Source organism: Vigna unguiculata, chromosome 3 (genome assembly GCF_004118075.2).
Source record: "Vigna unguiculata cultivar IT97K-499-35 chromosome 3, ASM411807v1, whole genome shotgun sequence".
In the NCBI taxonomy this organism is placed as follows: Eukaryota; Viridiplantae; Streptophyta; class Magnoliopsida; order Fabales; family Fabaceae; genus Vigna; species Vigna unguiculata.
Window position 1 is genome coordinate 57,067,360 of NC_040281.1, and position 20,286 is coordinate 57,087,645.

Sequence of the window (20,286 nt, forward strand, 5' to 3'; positions counted from 1 at the left end):
TATAAAAATATAAATCTCAATTCTTTGTTTAAAATATTTTTCTTTAAAATTGACCTATTTTAATAATATTTTTAAAATATGTTTAAATAGATAATTTTAAAATAAAATTACACTATTTTCTGTAAAAAAACCAAGAAAATATACAGACAAATAAGTTTTTTTTTTTCATATTGTCATAATTAGCCTATCGCGTTTTATCCGAATATTTTGGGATGGACTTTAAGTTTCAGACTTTTTTTTATATTTAATATATAATATAATATACTATATAATATAAATAATGCAAATATTTATGTCATATAAATATCTTAATTTTATAATTATACGCTCTAATCACATGCCACAGACGCTTAACCCTTACACGAGGCACGTGCGAGCACCAGTGTCACCCGCCAACACTTTCCCGCTAATAGTTTCCCGCCAAAAGCACCCTTCTTCTTGGTCTCTTTCTATCTTCTTTTTACTTCATTCGAAGAAATCGAAACCGTGGGAGATTGGTTCTTCACTCTATTTGTCATTCTTTCCTTCAATCCAACCCAAACGAAACCCTAACGTGCCTCAGAGCTTGAGCGAAGATGTCAGGGTGGGACGAAGGAGCCGTCTACTACAGCGACCAAGCGCTCGCCGGAGACGACGGCGCCGGCGCTCGTGGGGAGGCCGGCACCGATTCGAACCACTCCCTCCTCCAGAAATTCAAGGAGTTCATCCGAAACTTCGAGACCGCCAACAACGTTTTCCCTTACAGAGAGAGCCTACTCCACAACCCTAAGTTCCTTCTCGTCGATATGGGAGATCTCGACACGTTCGACTCCGATCTTCCAGCCAAACTCCGCTCTTCCCCCGCCGATATTTTGCCCCTGGTACTGTTGGTTTCTCCCTCTCTCCTCAAACGTTGTCGTTTCCGATTCTGACATTCTTTCTTGCTTTTGTAGTTCGAAACGGCAGCGGCGCAGGTTCTCGTGAGTTTGAAGACGAAGGTTGCTGGAGATACTGGAGCCATGGAGGATCCTATTCCCGGTGATGTTCAGATTTTGCTCACCTCCAAGGAGGATCCGATTTCCATGAGATCGCTTGGGGTATGTGGATTAAATATAATTCAGTTTACAATTTGAAATTTTGTGCATATGATGCTTTTGGTTAAAATTGGGGTGTTTTGTTGTTGAGTAGAGTTGAATTCGTGGAGTCATAGGGGTGTTTTCTTTATACAGGCTCAGTACATATCAAAACTTGTTAAAATCGCTGGGATTACTATTGCTGCCTCCAGGACTAAGGCAAAGGCCACTTATGTTACCCTGATATGTAAAAACTGTAAGAAGGGGAAGCAGGTTCCATGTCGGCCAGGACTTGGAGGAGCCATTGTTCCTCGATCTTGTGATCATGTTCCTCAGGTTTAGTTTGTGTTTATATTCGATGTCTTTCTTTGTTTGGTGTTATATGTTAATGATTTACTTACGGGACAAGGGGCTTCTGTAGCCTGGAGAAGAGCCTTGCCCAATTGATCCCTGGCTTGTGGTCCCTGACAAGAGCAGATATGTTGACCAACAAACTTTGAAGCTGCAGGAAAATCCAGAGGTAGCAATACGCATTTATTTGTTAAAAAATATTTAAATTCTCTTGGAAATCTAACCATATATGGTGTTGTGATCATTGAAGGACGTTCCAACTGGAGAGCTTCCTAGAAACCTGCTTCTCTCTGTTGATCGACATCTGGTTCAGACAGTAGTACCTGGCTCAAGACTGTCAATCATGGGAATTTATAGTGTCTACCAAGCTTCTAACTCTTCTACATCGTGAGATTCATCACTCGTCGTTTTTTTTTTCATTTAATTTGTTTCAATCTCTCATCCTCTCATCTCGAACTGATGTCTGGCTTGAAATATTGTGTTATATGCAGCCACAAAGGAGCCGTTGCAGTTAGACAGCCTTATATTAGGGTTGTAGGCATAGAAGAAACAAACGAGACAAAGTCTCGGGGTCCAGCTGCATTTACACAAGATGAGGTCAGTGGTGAAACATTTATGAATTGATGGTCTCTTCCCTGCCGGGTCCTGTGCAGCCGCATACCCAGGACCCTGAGTTTGCGGGGGATATTATAGATACTGAACTCAGTGGGTTCAAATAGAGTTATATTATAAAAATAGGAATATAATTTAAATTAGAGTTTATTTGGTGGTTTTCAGTATAACAACTACTATTAATCTTTCTAAAAGCACATAAGCCGTTATTGTTTAGGTCCATCAATGGTTCTGTGGTTCTTGTCAAATTTCGGTTACAGTGTAACTTAATGAGTATAGTGTCCGAAGTATTGTACCCCCTCCTACTGCATTCCAGTTATGATTTCCCAACTCTAATGAGTTAAAGAATACTTTTCTTCCCCCATTTTATGAACCTTGACTAAATTTTTAATCCTACATAATGTCATGGTCCCCTCAACAATGATACTCTTTGCAGATAGAAGAATTTAAAAAATTTGCTGCTGAACCTGATGCCTATAAAAATATCTGCTCCAAAATTGCTCCATCTATATTTGGACATGATGATGTCAAAAAGGCTGTAGCCTGTCTTCTGTTTGGAGGGTCAAGAAAGGTATACCGTTGTCTGAGTATCCATTTTTTTATTGGGGGGTAAAACACAGCAATTGATCACATGACCATTTTGTTTTCAAACAGCATTTGCCTGATGGAGTCCGGTTAAGAGGTGACATCAATGTATTGCTTCTGGGGGATCCATCTACAGCTAAGTCACAGGTTAGCTATTGTGTTTCTCCACTGGATTTGAATTTCAGTCAAGTTTTGGTAATTGTATTATTAGAAATTGTTTGTGCTAATGCTGCTTGTTTATGGATAATTTTGAAACTAAAGTGGAAGAATTTTGCCATTCACTTTATAGTTTGTGTTTTTTAATGCGTGTACCATTGCCTTTTATAGTTTCTGAAGTTTGTTGAAAAGACTGCTCCTATTGCTGTTTATACTTCTGGAAAAGGTTCATCAGCTGCTGGCCTTACAGCTTCTGTAATACAGGATAGCAGTACGGTAAGTTCTTTCTCTTTTAAACTGTTTGTATCAGGTAGCAAATTTTCATTATACTACTCCTTAACTTCTAATCATAAGCTTTTACCTTCACCTATCTTGTTTTAGTAGTCTCTGATTTATGTTGTGTACTTCAGCGTGAGTTTTATCTTGAAGGAGGAGCCATGGTCTTGGCTGATGGAGGTGTTGTATGCATTGATGAGTTTGATAAAATGAGACCAGAAGATAGGTATACATTTTTGTCATTTTGTTATGTAAGTCGTAATCGTAAATTTGTGATGAAACTCATATGTTGTTTTTTATGCAGAGTTGCTATTCATGAAGCCATGGAACAGCAAACTATATCCATTGCCAAAGCGGGAATAACAACTGTTCTTAACTCACGGACTTCAGTACTTGCTGCTGCCAACCCTCCATCTGGACGTTATGATGATCTCAAGGTCTACTGTAAACCCTAGTTTATCTGTTTTCATTTTCTAGAAAAAACATACTGTAGTTGTACAAGATACTGATGGAAGAAGCCTTGAATGTTTTTGCAGACTGCACAGGATAACATTGACTTGCAGACTACCATTCTTTCTCGGTTTGACTTGATTTTTATTGTGAAAGATGTCAGAATGTACAGTCAAGACAAGGTACTGTTGTGTACTTTTTGCAATATGCATTGCGTTGCAACTATTGAATGTTCCTTGTTCAGTTAAGTCAAATTTGTTTTCTGTGTTGTGACACGGTCAAAACAAATATTTTATCATATAGACTATTTTTGTATTGTTATTCTAGTGTAACATTCAGTTGTCAACAAATGTGCTGTGTAGAACGTCTAGTTTTGCAGACCATATTCTTTACACGTAAGGATTGATTTGTCTTCAATTGTGGATGATTGGTTTCAGATAATTGCTAATCATATCATAAAGGTCCATGCATCGGCTGGACGGGCTGGTGCATTGATGGGTGAGAGCAAAACTTCTAAAGAAGAGAATTGGCTGAAGAGGTATGCAATGCTGTTGACTTTTCGTTCAGTTATTTCAACCATTTGTTCTTTCAATCATTCGAGAAAATGAGTCTTGACCTTGTTTAAATAGGTATTTACAATATTGTCGAAATGAATGCCACCCTCGCCTATCTGAATCTGCAACTACATTATTGCAGAATCATTATGTGAAAATCAGACAGGTATACATGAATTTATTATCGTTTAGTCTAAATAAATTTGTATTTGGTCTTTAAACGTAGTCGCTAGAAGTTGAAGATTCGTTCGGTCCTTTATTTGTTTCGTTTTATGTCTTGCATAAATTAATAATTTATTGCTAGTAAATGTTGCCATATTTCTCCTGTGAATGCTGATTTGGTGTAATGAATCTTTAAGGAATATAATTCACTTATTTTGTTTTTGGAAAAAAATGTTTATACAGGATATGAGGCAACAAGCGAATGAAACTGGAGAAGCTGCAGCAATACCGATAACTGTAAGGCAGCTGGAAGCAATTGTTAGGTTGAGCGAAGCACTTGCAAAGATGAAACTGTAAGTATTGCTATTATTTTTTATTTCAACGGTCCCCTTTCTCCAAAGCTCTAAGTAAAATTTCTTGGAAAAATATGACTCGGTGCATGTATAGGATATTACTACCTATGGTGCAAGAAATTTCATAATGCATGTCTAAATTTGATCAGTAGTTTTAACAATATGGGAATAATCTAAGTGAGTCAAAGTTTCATATTAGACAGAAAGCTTTATCTTGTGTTTAGATTAAAAATATTGTCAATCTCTTACAAGGATTAGACTCATCTCTCACACACACACACACACACACACATATATATATATATATATATATTTATAATAACCCATCAGTCAAAACACGTTTGTTCAAAAAATCACATAAAAATGGGTGTCATTCTTTAGTAGCTTTCCTAAACTTTCTATAAATTGGTTGGATCAATGGGCCGACGAATTGAAGTTTTAGTCACCTATGTTTTCCGGTAGAAAATAATTCCATCATTACATGTGATTTTTCCCCAAATGTTTGACTAAACAATATTACTAGTGTTTGTAAAGTTAATCATTTCTTTTTTTCTTTCTTGGAGTGTCTTTTTGTTTATTCTTGTGATGATCCATGCATCTTTCATATAAAGAAATGTACCTTGATTAGTTCTTGCACCAGATCTCATCTTGCTACTGAGGAAAATGTACAAGAAGCAGTAAGGCTTTTCACTGTGTCCACAATGGATGCAGCTAAGTCCGGGATAAACCAACAAATAAATCTTACACCTGATATGGCAAATGAAATAAAGGTTTGTCTTGTTACGAGGGTCATCTTGCTTTTTCCATCTTGCTTCTTATCCTGATGGATTGATTTACATTGTGAGCAGCAAGCTGAAACTCAGATAAAGAGAAGAATTGGGATTGGAAATCACATATCAGAAAGGAGGCTGATTGACGACCTTAGCAGAATGGGGATGAATGAGTCTATCGTAAGTATCAAATATCCACTTAACTTCTCTTGGCTGGCATAATTTATCGAGAGACTCGTAGTTTAGGTATTCATTCACTTAACTACGTTTTGCAGGTGAGAAGAGCTCTTATAATCATGCACCAGAGGGATGAAATAGAGTACAAGAGAGAAAGACGTGTTGTATTTAGGAAGGCATGATATATCTATTTCTCGACACCAGTTAGTTGTATGCAAAATGCAAAGGTATATCATAATTTAGACGAAATTAGAATGACCTTGAAATTAATTAAATTCTCTGTTCTACTGTTTTCTAAAAGCAGTTAATATTTAACGTATAGCGTAATTTTGTGAACTTGTAAACAATTTTTTTATCCTGCAAACTGCAAATACCAATGGTTATTTCAAAACAAATTGCTTCCATCCTTATTACTGATAATAAATCTTACCTTGCCGTCAAATCATGTCCCAGTATTAGTCAAGCCATTGATTGTGGATAACTCTGATCCTGTTTTATGGTAATCATATTTTAAAATAATGTATATCATCATATAAGAAATTCTAGTTGGTAATTTAGCCGTAATCAAGTATAAGATGGAAAAGTAGTGGTGGCTAACACTTTCATATGAATTAAAAATATACAAGGATATATTTAAATGTTAATTTAAGGATCTCTTTCATTTTATGAAAGTAAAAATTTGAACTTCCCTTTTCTTTAGATTCTTAAGTTATACTAAAGGTAAACACCATTTGGTAGATAAATAGACGTTTTTTAGTATGTTAATTTTATTTTATGAAAAAACTGTTAGGATAAGTAAATTTACCATTGTAAGAAATTGCTAATAATTTATACTTTTTTAATTAGTCTCTGATTATTGTTTGAAGAATATCTTGGTAAAAAAATAAAGTTCATTGCCCTTTTTTTAAATTAACAAAAAAATATTATTGCTATAGAAAGATCAAACAAAATATAAACATTACACTTATAATGGAAATATTTCTCTCTAAAGTAAATGTAAGATTAATAATTATAATGAATTAAAAAAATGTAACCATTAAATATTTTATATTGAATATTTCATTGTGTTCGATAAGTTACTTTTACAAGTTTATAAGAATAAATTTTCATATTACCTATAAACGTAAGTTATCTTATCAAGTTTTACTAGGCAAATAAGATAATATGATCAATTGATCATTGAACCTATCATAAATAAGTATTTTCACTTTTACCATGGACAACAAAATTTTAACATTTTTTATTGAAGGGATTTTTTGTAACTTAAACTTTTATCAAAGTTAATTATTTCAAAATTACTTTATAGAAAATTCCTTTAGAGAAAATTATTTCTAATTTTAATTAAATTTATAATCAAATGTTAAAATAATATAATTTTTATAGATATTCGAATATATCCTAAACCTATTTAGTTAGCCTTGAAAACTAGACTTGAAAAAAACAAGTATAAAATTGAATAAAACACTTTTAAATTAAGTACAGCTAACAGCAAATATGTCAAATCAATTCGGTATTACTATTTAATAAAATCTCCTTTTATTTTTAATTGGCTAATACAAACATTGGATTAATAAAAAATATTTAAAAGGCTAAAATGATAGCCCAGATAGAACATTCACCGATCGATTTAGTTGATAAATTTATTATTTTTAAAATGATATTCTTTCTTATTTATTATTGTTTTTTAACCTAATTAATATATAGTTATATTTTTCAATGAGACAAGTAATGGATATATCTTGATAATTTATAACATTTATTGTAACATCATTACGAATAATTTGGTAAAGAGTCATGTAAAAATACAATTTCTTTTAGATGTCATAAATACAACTGTAAGTATTATTAACTAAGGATGGATTTATGTGGATTTGTGTAGATAAATATATTTTTTTGAGTGGATTTAGAGGATAAAATAAATAGATTTAAAGATGAATTTTGTGAGAATAAATGAATGATTTGAGTGATGTGATAAATTAAAAAAAAATTTATAATAAATAAAATTTGAAAATTACCAAACTACATAAAAATAAAATTAAATAATTTTTAAATAAATAAAAATATTAAATTTTAATAATATTTTAATTTTAATTATTAATTATTATATACGTATCTTATTAATAACAATTATATATATTATTAATTATTATGTTATATATACATATTTATAATTATTAATTATTATATAGATATATTATTAATGACAAGTATATAAATGAGAGTAAAAAGAAATACATATAAGGGGTAAATCGATAAAATGTAGTTTTATTCCTGTTCATAAATTTTTATTCCTCCAAATCTGTTCATAAATAAGAAGATGAAGTTTTCATTACATTTGAAAAATCCATCGTTTCAAATCACAATATTTCACCGCAATCGAACACAAATATAATTAAAAGTTCATCACTCTCAAATCTACTGATTATTCAAATCAGTTGAAACGAACATAGCCTTTAAGAGTTCACTCTCAAATCTACTGATTATTCAAATCAGTTGAAACGAACATAGCCTTTAAGAGTTGGGTTACATTTCAAGTATTAGATAATGGAGGATTGAGAAAACGTCTCGGCATTCGTGCTAGTCATTCACTCTAGGGAATTTTGTTACCATTTCTGGTTACATAGGGTGGAATAATGAAACAGACACAATGGATAGTCTTTTGCATGCAAATCAAGAGGAAGCTACTAATATTAATGTATTATTGATTTTCATGTTATTGGATTAAGAATTAATCATAATATCGAGCGAATACTTAGAGATAATAAAATAAATGCTTATATTTTTCCATAAAATAGAGTTTGAATTTACATGTTGAACTAGAACTAAACACAATTTTTTTAGTTTGATTCATGATTGAATATGGACTTATCTCAAAACTTATCAAAAGTATTAAATCTTAGGTTTTTGTAGAGATGGAGTTCATTCTAAAAGTTCAAATTAAATGAGTTTTTCTGTTAAGCCAGATTCATTACAAATCACAATTCGAATTAAATCACATCTGGTTTTGTAATGACATTATAAGATTTCATGTAAGACATCTCATTTTCTCATCTTTGTCATGCTAGGTTTTAACAAGCTAAAAGGTTTTTCAATGGTGTACAAGGATTTACTAGAAGGTTTAGACACAAAGCTTGTGATATCCTACTGTAATATGTGAGAATTAGATCTTGAATCTGTAAGGCTAAATCTTGTTAATTTTCATGCTAGACAATTGGTTGAGGAGATTAAAAGGTATCCACCCTTTAATGAATTTTGTTAAAATAATACGTGGAAGAGCTTAATTTTCTGTTCCTATTCAAATGTGGCATTGGAAAGTTAAAAAAAGATTAGGATAAATCTTAGTTTATCTTCATTCAAATAATTTTTCTCCATAAAACTATCCTTAACTAACTAATTTTTATATATAACTATAACCCAAGAGTATAACACAATCCACAAACCATGACTAATTATGGCCTGGCAAAAGAACAAAGCACATGAAATCATGTCTACTCAATTATAGCTCATAACTGATAATATACGACCTAAAACAATCTACAATCAGAAAATGTAGTAGTTCCATACCATACACAAGAGAAATCATGTTAAATAAACATCCTAGCGTGATGTCCATACATAAAGCTGCCCTCCACTTGTAGCTCCTACAAGCATCCCAACCTCGTAACAGTTTATATCGAATCTGCAAGGAATGGCAGACATGTGTGGGCTCTCTAACGTCATAACTATTTTCCTTTGAACTGCTGAGACCACATCAACCCCTCTATTCATATTTCCAATGAAGAGATATTTGTCATCCCAACCCCATTTCGCTCTGCAACAGTAAGATCACGCTCACAAAAGTTAGCCTTTTCAGAATAAATAGGCAATTTATAAGGTATATCAAGTTTAAAGTGGCATCACAAATTCGTATTACACACATGTTTCAGTTCATGCCAAATAAAAATTCCTCTCTGCGTGCTAAGAGTTTAAGCGTATTTGAAATGTAAAAACCAGCTCTAAAGAGTTTGAAATACCAGGGTTTGATTTGGAAAAAAACTTTTGCATAATTGAAAATGAGAAGTATGATTAGTTAACCTTCACATACTTCCCAGATACCATACCTGAATGTAGAAAGCCATCTGCCAGTCTGATTAAAATGAGAAATAAGAGCCGTATCCTCCAAGTTAACTCCACTGTGAATACCAATAGTGTTGTCCAAGCTGCATCAAGGGAAGAGATTATATTAACCTCCGGCCAAAATCACAATTACATAAACACCAGGTTCGATACAATTGGATAAAGAAAAAATTGGTATCAAATTGACATGTGCTTCTAAAGTTAGTACAACAGCAACAATAGTCTTTTTCCACTAGGTAAGATAGAGAGTAGTGTACTGAAAATAAAAGATTGCACGATTAAGAACACACAACATAGCACATTTTCAGTATCGAAAAGTCGTAATTTATTTAATGGAACAAACTCCATACCTTGTAGTTGCAAGGCTACTTCCAGAAGGAGAGAAGTAAGCAGATTGGACAGATCTTTTGTGGGTAAATGTCCTCAAGGCTGTGAGATCCTTCCTATTAGTATATCTCAAATCCCAGGTGCAGGCAGTTGCATCAGAGGAACTAGTAGCTACAATGTGAGGGTTTTGACAGTTGAAATCTATGGTGTTAATCCTACTGTCATGCAAATCCCAGTGCGACGAACGTTTTCCCACCCTGTTATCCCAAATAGTCAAACCTCCAGAACCCTCAGCAAGATATAGGCAGTTTGTGTCATTCGGTGGTTGAGAAAGAGCATATATTTTTTCATCACTCTCAAACACCAGATCAAAGATTTCCTTCTCAGCATCCATTAGCCGAAGAACTCCATCATAACAACTTGTGTATATCTGCATATAAAACAAATGACAACATCAGACAATCCTACAAAAGAGTAAGATGTAAATCGTATGAAGTGATTAGAGTGGAAAAGGGGTGAGGACAGTATACATCTGAAATAAAAACATGCCACAGAAACACTGTTAAAATGCATTATATTATATGTTCATGGCAATTGCGAAAAGAAAACAAATATACAATAAGAGAGTTTGAGTCTCAAGTCAACCAATAACGGGTAGAGTTACAAAACAAACTTAACAAATATACAATAATTGTTGCAAAATGAGACAGATCAATACATCACGGTACCTTGGAACAACAATGCGGTTGAATCAAAATCCCAGAAATGGGAGCATTATGAGGACGGTATAAATGAACCTCACTTTCTCCCATATTCCAAAACCCAATATTCCCAAACTTGTTACCCGCGGCAATCATGTTGACACTACTTGAAGGGAAAAAACTGACATTGGTTATCCTTCCAGAAACAACCCGCGCAATATTCTCGGGATCCAAAGACAGAGATTTCAATTCAAGGGAGCCCCCCACATCCCCTTTTGGAACATTGCCATCTTGGGCCATACCCATTAGCGATTCAATGAAGGAACTATCAGAGTGAGCACTTTCACGAGCATTGGCCATGGAAAGGGGACCCAAACTTACGACGGAAGGCGGATCTTCTTTGGAGGGAGCGGTGGGGGCGACGGAATCTCCGTCAAGACCTTCAAAATCTGGTGGAATACCCCTGGTTCGCAGGGAGCGCCTGACTCTGATGACAATTGGGGTTTCGGTTTTAGGTTTCTTTTCCAATTTCACGCGGGTGGATTTGGCTTCAACTCTGAGGATTTCAAGAAACACAGTAAGTCACAGAAATTGAACCCTTTGATCATTGGGAAGTGAAATAAGAGAGAGAAGAGGGAAGAGTGAGTACCTTTGACGCTTGAAATTGGAGAGTTGGGTGGCTCTGGAATGGAGTTTGAGGGCTGCCATCATCTCATCGTTGCGGCGAATGTTCTCGAGTCGCTTGAGCTCGTAGTCGGTGAGTTTCTGTGGCTCCATTGAAGAGAGAGAAAGTTAGGGATTTAGTTTTCAAATCACTCTTTTGTATTTCTTCCCTTTTTTCTTTATATATAGAGGAGAGAGATTTTGGCGCCAACTCATTTTGGCGGGAAAGTATACCGTGTAATAAATAAATAGTTTACTACATTTGTTTGTGTTTGAGTTAGTACTAATGTGGCTTCTCAGTTTCAAAATTCAAACCCATTTTATTAATTTTGTTTCAAATTTAACTAATACTCCAAATTGAATCAGATTAATATGTGCTAATTGGTTTTATTCATGGGATATGTGACTGTCATTTTTCATCAACTTTAACTAATCGAATGTGTGTGAACTTTTATATTATTAATTATTATGCTTCAAATTTTAAATATAAGTACATGTTTTCACAACTTTTATTATTATTATTATTATTATTATTATTATTTAGTTTATATGAATCAATAGCATTAAAATAAATTGTTGATCAGATTATATATAAATTTTAAATAAATAATATACACTGTTTACATATATAATTTTATACTCAATTATTATGAATAGGACTAACTTATTGTAAGGAACAAAAATTAATTAAAGGGTAAAAACTGTAATTAAAAATAGAGCTTGAATACTTTTATTAATAAAAGTCAAACCTTTAACTGGATCATCAATTAATAAGTTATGTTCATGTGAGATTTAAGGACTCAAAATAAATATTTATTTGATTAAAATGGTTAGAATATGAACAAATCATTATTTTTAGTTGTTTGTGTGAAAATAATGTTTCATGTGTCAGTAGAGGTTTTTATAGATAGATATATGAGTTTTGTGTTAGTGACTTATAATCTAAGCAAGAGAAGTTAATATTTTGACTTTAATACTTAGTCTTCATGTTTAATTTGATTTTTATTTTGGTTAAGTGCTTAATTAGGTTATAATTTTTATTAATTTAATATTTTTTCTAACTGTATTTAAATAGTTAACCGTAGTCAGTTCCTAAAAATATGAAATATGAGTTTTTACCTTGTGCATAATTAAAAATAATAATCATCATGTTGAAAACAATAATACTGAACAATTAATTTTGAGCTTCAAAATATTAAGCCGACATACGAATATAAAAGATATATGAGTATATATTCAATTTTAAGTTTTTGAATTTAAATGTAGTTTTTAAAAATTATAGAACTATTTTCATAATCTAATATCTAATACTATATACTATATACCACTGAAACTTTTTTAATAAAATAATATTTCTGCAAAACAAGATTTCAAATTTTTGTTGCCACAATAAAAAAACATTGTGTCAATCATTCAAAATTTTGGAGTTAAAAAAAAAAAAATCAATAATCAAAACACGAAACTATCTCTTTCTCACCATTCAATCACAATTTCAAAATCAATCTCTCTTTCTTCCTCTCACACTCCGTCTCACTTCCTATCTCCCTCACCGTCACAAAAATTTTCGATTAATTTACTTAATGAACCCATTCACTTTCTTTTCTTAGAAGCTTTTCTTCTACACTCGATGATTTTTGTTCTCTGATGAAAGTTTCGAGATTTATTTGACAAGAGGTATGTATTTTGTCTTTGAGTTTTTTTTTTTTTTCTTTTTCTTTGATGAAAATTTCAATTTAATTGAATGAGCACATTCATTTTCTTCTTCTATTAGAGTTTTTCTACATGAGTTATGTATTTTTCTATGTTTTTTTTCTCTGATAAAAGTTTTAATTTTTACTAAATGAACACCTTTTTTTTCTTCCGCAAGATGTATGCATTTTTCTATGATTTTTTTTATGAAAGTTTCAATTTTTTTAAATTGATTAAGTTTGAATTTTTACTAAATGAACACATTCATATTCTTTTCTCAAAGCTTTTCTTCTCCTATGTGTTGCAATATGATTTTGTCTTTTCTGTTAAAATTAAAAAATATATTATGTTGTGATCATTCAATAAAACCTGTAGAAAAATCAAAACTTTGATCTGAGTGACAAAACCCGTAGAAAATTAAGAAAAACTTTTGAGAGAAAAAATGAATGTGTTCAACAAATAAAAGTACTTACATACATCAAGGAGAAGAAGAAGAAAATATGGCATAGGAAAAGAAAATCTTCTATCTTCAACATAGAAAAGTTTGAGACAGTGACAGTGTATAAGAGAGGAAGTGAGACAAAGTGTGAGAGGAATAAAGAGAAATTGATTTTGAAATTGTGATTGAATGATGAAAAAGAAATGATTTTGTGTATTGATTATTGATTTTTTTTTTGAACTCGAAAATTCTGAATGATTGACACATCTTTAAAATCTTGTTTTCCATAAATATTATTTTATTAAAAAAGTTTTCGTTTATTAGTTCTCAATTGTAGGTAATATTATATTCATTATGTACTCCCATAAAACACATAAATCCAATATTACTCATTTTTAAAAAATTAATAGAAACATAAATCCTCATCCCATTCATTCCGTTTTGGTTGGTGAGAAGCTTTTCTAATATCATCCCATTCACCGCGAGAAGCTTTTCTAATAAGAGGTAATATATTCTATCCGATTTGGGATTAGAAATCCAATTATGCAGGATTTTTGAAATATATTCCTTAATAGATGTTTATTTAATATATATATATATATATATATATATATATATATATATATATATATATAAGTATGCAACAAATGTTATAATGGGTTAGAGATGTCAATTTGGTCCAGCCCACAGGACTTGGCCTTGGCCCACGTGAACTACGGTAAAAAAAGTCCACATTGAAAAAAGGTCCATCAAAGAAACCCACAGGACCAAAAATCCTACAAAAGCCCTGGGCCAGGCACGACGACCTGAATAGGTCGAACGACCCAAACTTGCACAACAACCTCGACAAGAATGATGACACGAACAAGCCCAATGATCCGGACAAGCCCAACAATCTGAATGGACCCAACAACACGAACGGGCCTAACAATCCGAACGGACCCGATGATCCAGACAAGCTTAACGACCCGGTCGACCCAACGACATGGACGAGCCCAACGATTCGAACAGGCCTGACGACCCGGACGAGCCCGACGACTAGGACGAGCTCGACAACCCAGATAAGCCCTATGACTCGGATGGCCCCTACAACATAGACAGGTTTGACGATTCGGATGGGCCCGACGACCCGGACAACCCGACGACATGGACGGGCCCGACGACTAGGAGAGGCTCGACGAACCAGACAATCCTGACAACCCAGACACACAGACACGCCTTACGACTCGAACGAACTCGACGATCCGAAGTAGCCCGACGACCCAAACGTGTCGTTAGGGTTGTCTGGATCATCAGGCCCGTTCAGCTCATCAAGCCCGCCGTTTCGTCAGGCCCGTCCTGGTCATCGGACCCTTCCTGATCATTGAGCCCTTCTGAGTCTTCAGACTCGTCCAGGTCGTCGGGCTCGTCTAGGTCGTCGAACTCGTCCGAGTCGTCGGCCCGTTCGGATCGTTGGGCCCTTCCTGGTCATCAGGCCCTTTCGAGTCATCGGGCCTGTCCGGTTGGTTGGGCATGTCTTGGTTGTCAGGCCCCTCCATGTTGTCGCGCCCGTCTAAGTATTCGGGCCTGTATGGGTCGTGGGCCTGTATGGGTCGTGGGTCCTGTCCGGGTCGTCAGACCCGTCTTGGTAGTCAGGCCCGTCCGAGTCGTTGAGCCCGTTTGGGTCATCTACCCATCCTCGTCGTACCCGTCCGTATCGTCGGGCACATCTGGCTCGTCAGACCCGTCCAGGATCATTGATCCCCTCCATGTGGTCGGGCCCACCCATGTCGTTAGGCATGTCCTAGTCGTCGGGCCTGTCCTTGTCATTGGACCCGTCCTGGTAATCGCGCTCATCCGGATCATTGAGCCTGTCCGGACTCGACTTGATCTTTGACTCTGGTTTAATGTAATATTATTTGGAGGACTAACCTACCTTAACCCTAGCCCTAACCCACTAAAGAAGGGACTTTGGGGATTAGGACTTTTTTTTTACCCTCTCATTTAAGATCCCCTAAAAGGGACTTTATGAAGAGTGGGTTAGGATTGACCCATGGGCTACGGGCCAAATTGACACCTCTATAATGGGCAGAGTTATAACTAGGATGAGAGGTTCAACAAGCCAAGGTGAAGGCAAATAATTGCAAAAAGGAATAATGCATATTTAATAGCTAATAGGGAATGAGTTACAAGAAAGATGATCATTAAATCCTTATTTGTTAGTTAATCATACTAATCATAAACATGTGACGTGTAGATTATAAAAATTTAACTGTAAGATGATGATTTTATAATTTACATAGTATAACACAAATGTATTTGTTAGGATGGAAAATATTTGAAATTGGTCATTCAAGCTTGTAAATTAAGTAACTTTATCATATTTAATTATGATTTATTGCCTTTTTACTTTATAAATTGTGAACAAGAATGACAAAAATATTCAAGAATATATATAAATAAAATACACAACGAATAGTTAATACTCACGAATTACAAATTTGTTTGTCTTCTACCATAGTGATTCACTTGAGACAAAAAAAAAAAAAAAAACTCTACTAATTTTGGACACAAGTCTGCCCCGTCTAGCTCAGTTGGTAAATTTTGTAGAGCGTAAGGCTCTTAACCTTGTGGTTGTGGATTTGAACTCTACAGTAGACGTTTTGTTTTTGAATCTTTGAATAGAGGTTTGATAGATTTAGACAAAAAAGGTGAAGGGATTATAAGTTTACCCTACCTACTAGTGAAAAAAAAATTAGGTAAAAAAAAAAAGGGCAGCTTCAATGTCCTACCATAATGTTCACCAATATGCATAAAACTACCAATCTTTCAGTGTGATAGCATTATTTACTGCATGCAAGTCTCCCTCACTATAAGAGAAATTTCCATAACAGGCTCAATGATCATAATGTTCAGTGATCAAGTACCGCTCATGCTCAGACCACAATGACTGATACAAGTACCTTCCTATAGCCAAAGAAAGAGACTACAGCCATTCCATATCGTAGAAAAATAGTGAATGGAAGCATAATAAAACGAGAGAGTACTACCATTCCAAACAGAGCCATTTACCTTCACACTATTCAACCAAGGAGAGAGACTACGGCCATTCCAACAAAAATCTACGCCATTGCCTCCACGACCATAGAAAGTCTAGTCTTCACTGCAAAACAAGCCAAAGATCCAACAGTACAAATCCCAAAGCCGGGCATAATCATAGTGCGTGTTTACAAGAACTACCATTCCACAAGTTTAGCCAGAAGAATAACCAATGGTACAAATCCCGAAGCCCCTCATAATCATAGTGCGTGTTTACAAGAACTATCACTCCACAAGTTTAACCAGAAGAATAACCGCAAAGGAAATAATGAATGCAAAGATAATAAAACTTAAAGTTTCCCTGAATCTCCTCCCCTGTTTCCCAAACCTGCACCCACATATCTATAAGCAAATTAACAAACTTTTGGGATTAAAAAAATCAACAAGTGACTAAGATTGAGAAATATAGTCAGCATAAGATCTGAAAGGAATAAATAGGGCTGTATGATATGTTGGACTAGTGAATAGTGCAACATATTTAAGATCCAGTACTAAACTCCCTTCTAAGTTTTTAAATGCTCTATTTTAGGTTTTTAACTCTTCAACCGGGCAAATGAAAAGTCAGACTCGAAGACATGCTAACAAGAAAAGAACATAAACATGTAGCAACCAAGATCAGATTCAAACAACCAAGTTTAGCCAATTATGAATTAATCCATAAAACACAGCACTGTACCGGTAAATGAAAACCCTTAGCCTCACAGTCCACAGATTTTCCATGCACCATTTGCACATCTACACAATACCAGTATTGTTCCTGATTTTCCATGCACCATTTGCACATCTACACAATAACAGTATTGTTCCTGACTGATTGACTGATACATGTACCTTCCGACAACCAATTCCATAGACTACAACCATTTCAAATCGACCACATAAGAACAATATAAGAACAATAGTGAATGCAAACGTAATAAAAGGAGAGAGACTACAACCAATGAGAGACTTCTCCCGCTGTTGCCTCCACAACAGACATCCATAGCAAGCAACTCTTTCGCTGCAAAACGAGTCAAAGGCACAACTTTTGAAATGCCAAACCCTTTCATACTCATACAGTGAATGTTTCCAAGAACTCCCACTCAAAAAAGAAAATAATGAATGAAAAGATAATAGAACCAAAAGTTTCCCGGATCTCCATCCATTCCTTCCAAAATCCGTCCCCCATATCCTTCCAAAAGCTTTTGAGATTGAACAAAACCATAAGGGACTAAGATTGATCAATATAGCCAGCCTCCACATCCTATCACAAATAGAGAGACCCAACCAGAAAGGCGTTGTGATGTTGAGTACCCCAATCACAAAACATATTTCAAACTAGTACGTACACTGTTGGTATTTGGAAATATCCTAATCCAAAAAACCCAGAAGACTTCTGACTCTGCTCAGAAGTGCTGTCAAAACAACAATCAAGAATTGCTGTCAAAACAACAATCAAGAATTCAGGAAACCATCCAATCAAACGAGATCTACAGGGTTCTACATATGCTCTACATATGCTGGATATTGCTCCTTTAAAAAACGTCTTTTGGTCAAAGAAAGAATCAGAGATTCATTGGATTATCAAGCCAAATTATATGTATAAATATATACCTAGTAAACAAGTAAAACCCATAAAGAGGCTCTCTCTAATCAATTTTTCGCCAAAATTTTTGTTCTAGGATAAAAAAACTAATTAAATCCTTTTTCTTTTACCAAATCGCTCTTTTTGATTTTGAAAAAATATCTTCATCAATATAAGAACAACAAACCTTGTCAATAACGCTCATCCCAAAATGCCATAAATTCAGAACTAATAAAAAAATAGCAGACAAATCCTCCTCAAATGTCAGTTTTGTGGTGCCCGTGACAAACTCCCACATTGTCGGCATACCACCATCAACACAACCAAGATCAGAATCAAACTAACAAGATTAGCCAGTTAAAAATTGAATCAGAAGAGCACAACAAAATGACGGTAAATAAAACCTTTAGCTTCACATATCACATAACTTCAATGCACATTTTGCACATCTACACCACACCTTCATTGCGCTTGGCTTCATAGGAGATAATAAATTCAATAATTATAAAACCAACCGAGAGATTCCCATAACAGACTCGATGATCATCATGTTTAGTGATCAAGTACCTTCCTACAACCAATAAGAAAGGCTACAGCCATTCCAAATCAAGCGCATAAGAAAAGTAGTTAATGGAAACGCAACAACACGAGACGCACAATTATACATCTTCCCACTATTCAACCATTAAGAGAGACCAGTCGTTCCAAACAAAAATCTACCTCCATTGCGTCAATCACCAACCAGACATCCAAATTAAGTCTAGTCATCACTGCAAGAGTTAAAGGCCAAATAATACAAATACCAATGCCTCTTATATACATATAGTGTCTGTAACCACTCCACAAATGTAGACAGAAGAATACTTCAGAGAAATAATGAATGCAAAGATAATATAAACCTAAAGTTTGCCTGGATCTTCCTTCACAGCTTCCAAAACCTATGCCCACGTATGTATTAGCACAAGTTTTCAGATTGAACAAAATCAGCAAGGGCCTAAGATTGAGTAAAATAGTCTGCAACAAGATAGCATCTGGTTCCCACATCCTATCACATGCTAATAATAGGCTAACAATACAAGAAACAAATCCAAAATACCAATGCAGAGAAATATATAGAGAGCAAACTCAGATATTAGGTTCCATGTCGTAATCCTGACTGAAGATTTTTTATACGCAATCAGCAAAAGAAATCTTAAAGGCTAAGCAGCGTGTGCTGAAAAGGGATGAATGCAATCATTTCAACCAACTCTTGGATTTATTAAGAAACAAAGTAACGTCCAATAATCTACCGTCATAGTGTCAATGACCCAACATACATTCACAGTAAGTCTTCACTGCAAAAAAAAATAGAAGATAATCAAATCAAATCAAAAGAGTCAAAAGTCTAAACAACACAATGGACTATGGCTCTTACTACATAATTGCATAGAAAATAATGAATGTAAAGATAACAAAACCTAAAATTCACAACAGGCACCAAGATTTTTAGATTTTTAAGTGTTTAAATTTTTAAATCCTCAAGTGGCAAATGAAAATAAAGGCAACATATTATTGATAGTCTGAAATACATTTGAAATACAAGGCAAAATTCATTTGTCAATGCTGCAAACAAAAAACCACAAAATGAAGCTTCGAAATCAAATTGTCCAATGCTCTTAATATTTAGTAAAATGAAGTAAAAACTCTAAGAAACTTACTTAAATTTTGCTACACCTACGAAAATAAATAAATAAATAAATCACCACTATAAAACTAAAGATCAATAATATCTCCTTTCAATATTCAATTGCATCATTTAAAAGGGTCAAATTTCACGATAAATCCTGAACTCATGAAAGCTAAGAGAAACCCAAATTACTTAGAAATGTGCAAGAGTCCAAAAGAAAAAAGAAAAAGAAATTGGAAACTGTTAGAATTATTACCTATTGTATCATTACCTATGTGTAGGATGTTGAGTGTGGGAAACTACCTACACTACCTACTGCCGTATCTACTATTGCATGTAATCATGCCTAGTATCTTAGAGTAGACTTTTCATATCTTTTCATATGTACTTGCTTGCTTCATTATAAATAGAAGAGGAGGAGAGTGGTAATGTGTACCACTACTCATATTTTAAAGTCTCAGTCTCAAGTTGGTATCAGAGCGGGTCGATCCCGCTCTGGTTTCTGTCTGGTCTGTCCATTGGCACTTGTTGCCATCGTCCGCGGC

The 20,286-nt window shown here is 34.3% G+C and overlaps 2 protein-coding genes across 6 annotated transcripts; one reads left to right on the forward strand and one right to left on the reverse strand.

The window, feature by feature from the left end:
- The first annotated feature begins 446 nt into the window (after positions 1-446).
- Positions 447-5,893, forward strand: LOC114176247 (DNA replication licensing factor MCM5). The gene is made up of 18 exons (XM_028061221.1): positions 447-860; positions 933-1,076; positions 1,209-1,388; positions 1,474-1,572; positions 1,654-1,790; positions 1,895-2,000; positions 2,452-2,586; positions 2,670-2,747; positions 2,928-3,032; positions 3,167-3,258; positions 3,337-3,469; positions 3,569-3,664; positions 3,920-4,020; positions 4,112-4,202; positions 4,442-4,551; positions 5,192-5,321; positions 5,400-5,501; positions 5,597-5,893. Exons 1-18 carry the CDS (start codon positions 576-578, stop codon positions 5,678-5,680), a joined length of 2,208 nt encoding a protein of 735 aa, XP_027917022.1. The 5' UTR covers positions 447-575; the 3' UTR covers positions 5,681-5,893.
- A 3,028-nt stretch (positions 5,894-8,921) lies between these two features.
- On the reverse strand, positions 8,922-17,445 carry LOC114175795 (WD repeat-containing protein 76). Of its 5 annotated transcripts, none has more exons than XM_028060604.1 (7): positions 17,188-17,445; positions 16,205-16,575; positions 11,292-11,407; positions 10,670-11,198; positions 9,965-10,371; positions 9,599-9,697; positions 8,922-9,309 (listed from the first exon to the last, which is right to left on the reverse strand). In XM_028060604.1, exons 2-7 carry the CDS (start codon positions 16,205-16,207, stop codon positions 9,096-9,098), a joined length of 1,368 nt encoding a protein of 455 aa, XP_027916405.1. In that variant the 5' UTR covers positions 16,208-16,575; positions 17,188-17,445; the 3' UTR covers positions 8,922-9,095. The 5 variants fall into 5 exon arrangements, with proteins under 5 accessions (XP_027916405.1, XP_027916404.1, XP_027916403.1 ...); XM_028060603.1 differs by having other exon boundaries at positions 16,205-16,839; XM_028060602.1 differs by having other exon boundaries at positions 16,205-16,379; positions 16,485-17,442.
- Between the last annotated feature and the right edge of the window lie 2,841 nt (positions 17,446-20,286).

Coding starts and splice junctions, on each gene's coding strand:
- LOC114176247 (XM_028061221.1), top strand. CDS start 576: ATGTCAGGGTGGGACGAAGGAGCCGTCTACTACAGCGACCAAGCGCTC. Junction 1,573..1,653: donor AGCTGCAGGAAAATCCAGAG/GTAGCAATACGC, acceptor TGATCATTGAAG/GACGTTCCAACTGGAGAGCT. Junction 5,502..5,596: donor TGGGGATGAATGAGTCTATC/GTAAGTATCAAA, acceptor TACGTTTTGCAG/GTGAGAAGAGCTCTTATAAT.
- LOC114175795 (XM_028060600.1), bottom strand. CDS start 11,419: ATGGAGCCACAGAAACTCACCGACTACGAGCTCAAGCGACTCGAGAAC. Junction 11,199..11,291: donor TCCAATTTCAAGCGTCAAAG/GTACTCACTCTT, acceptor TGAAATCCTCAG/AGTTGAAGCCAAATCCACCC. Junction 9,310..9,598: donor AGATGGCTTTCTACATTCAG/GTATGGTATCTG, acceptor TTACTGTTGCAG/AGCGAAATGGGGTTGGGATG.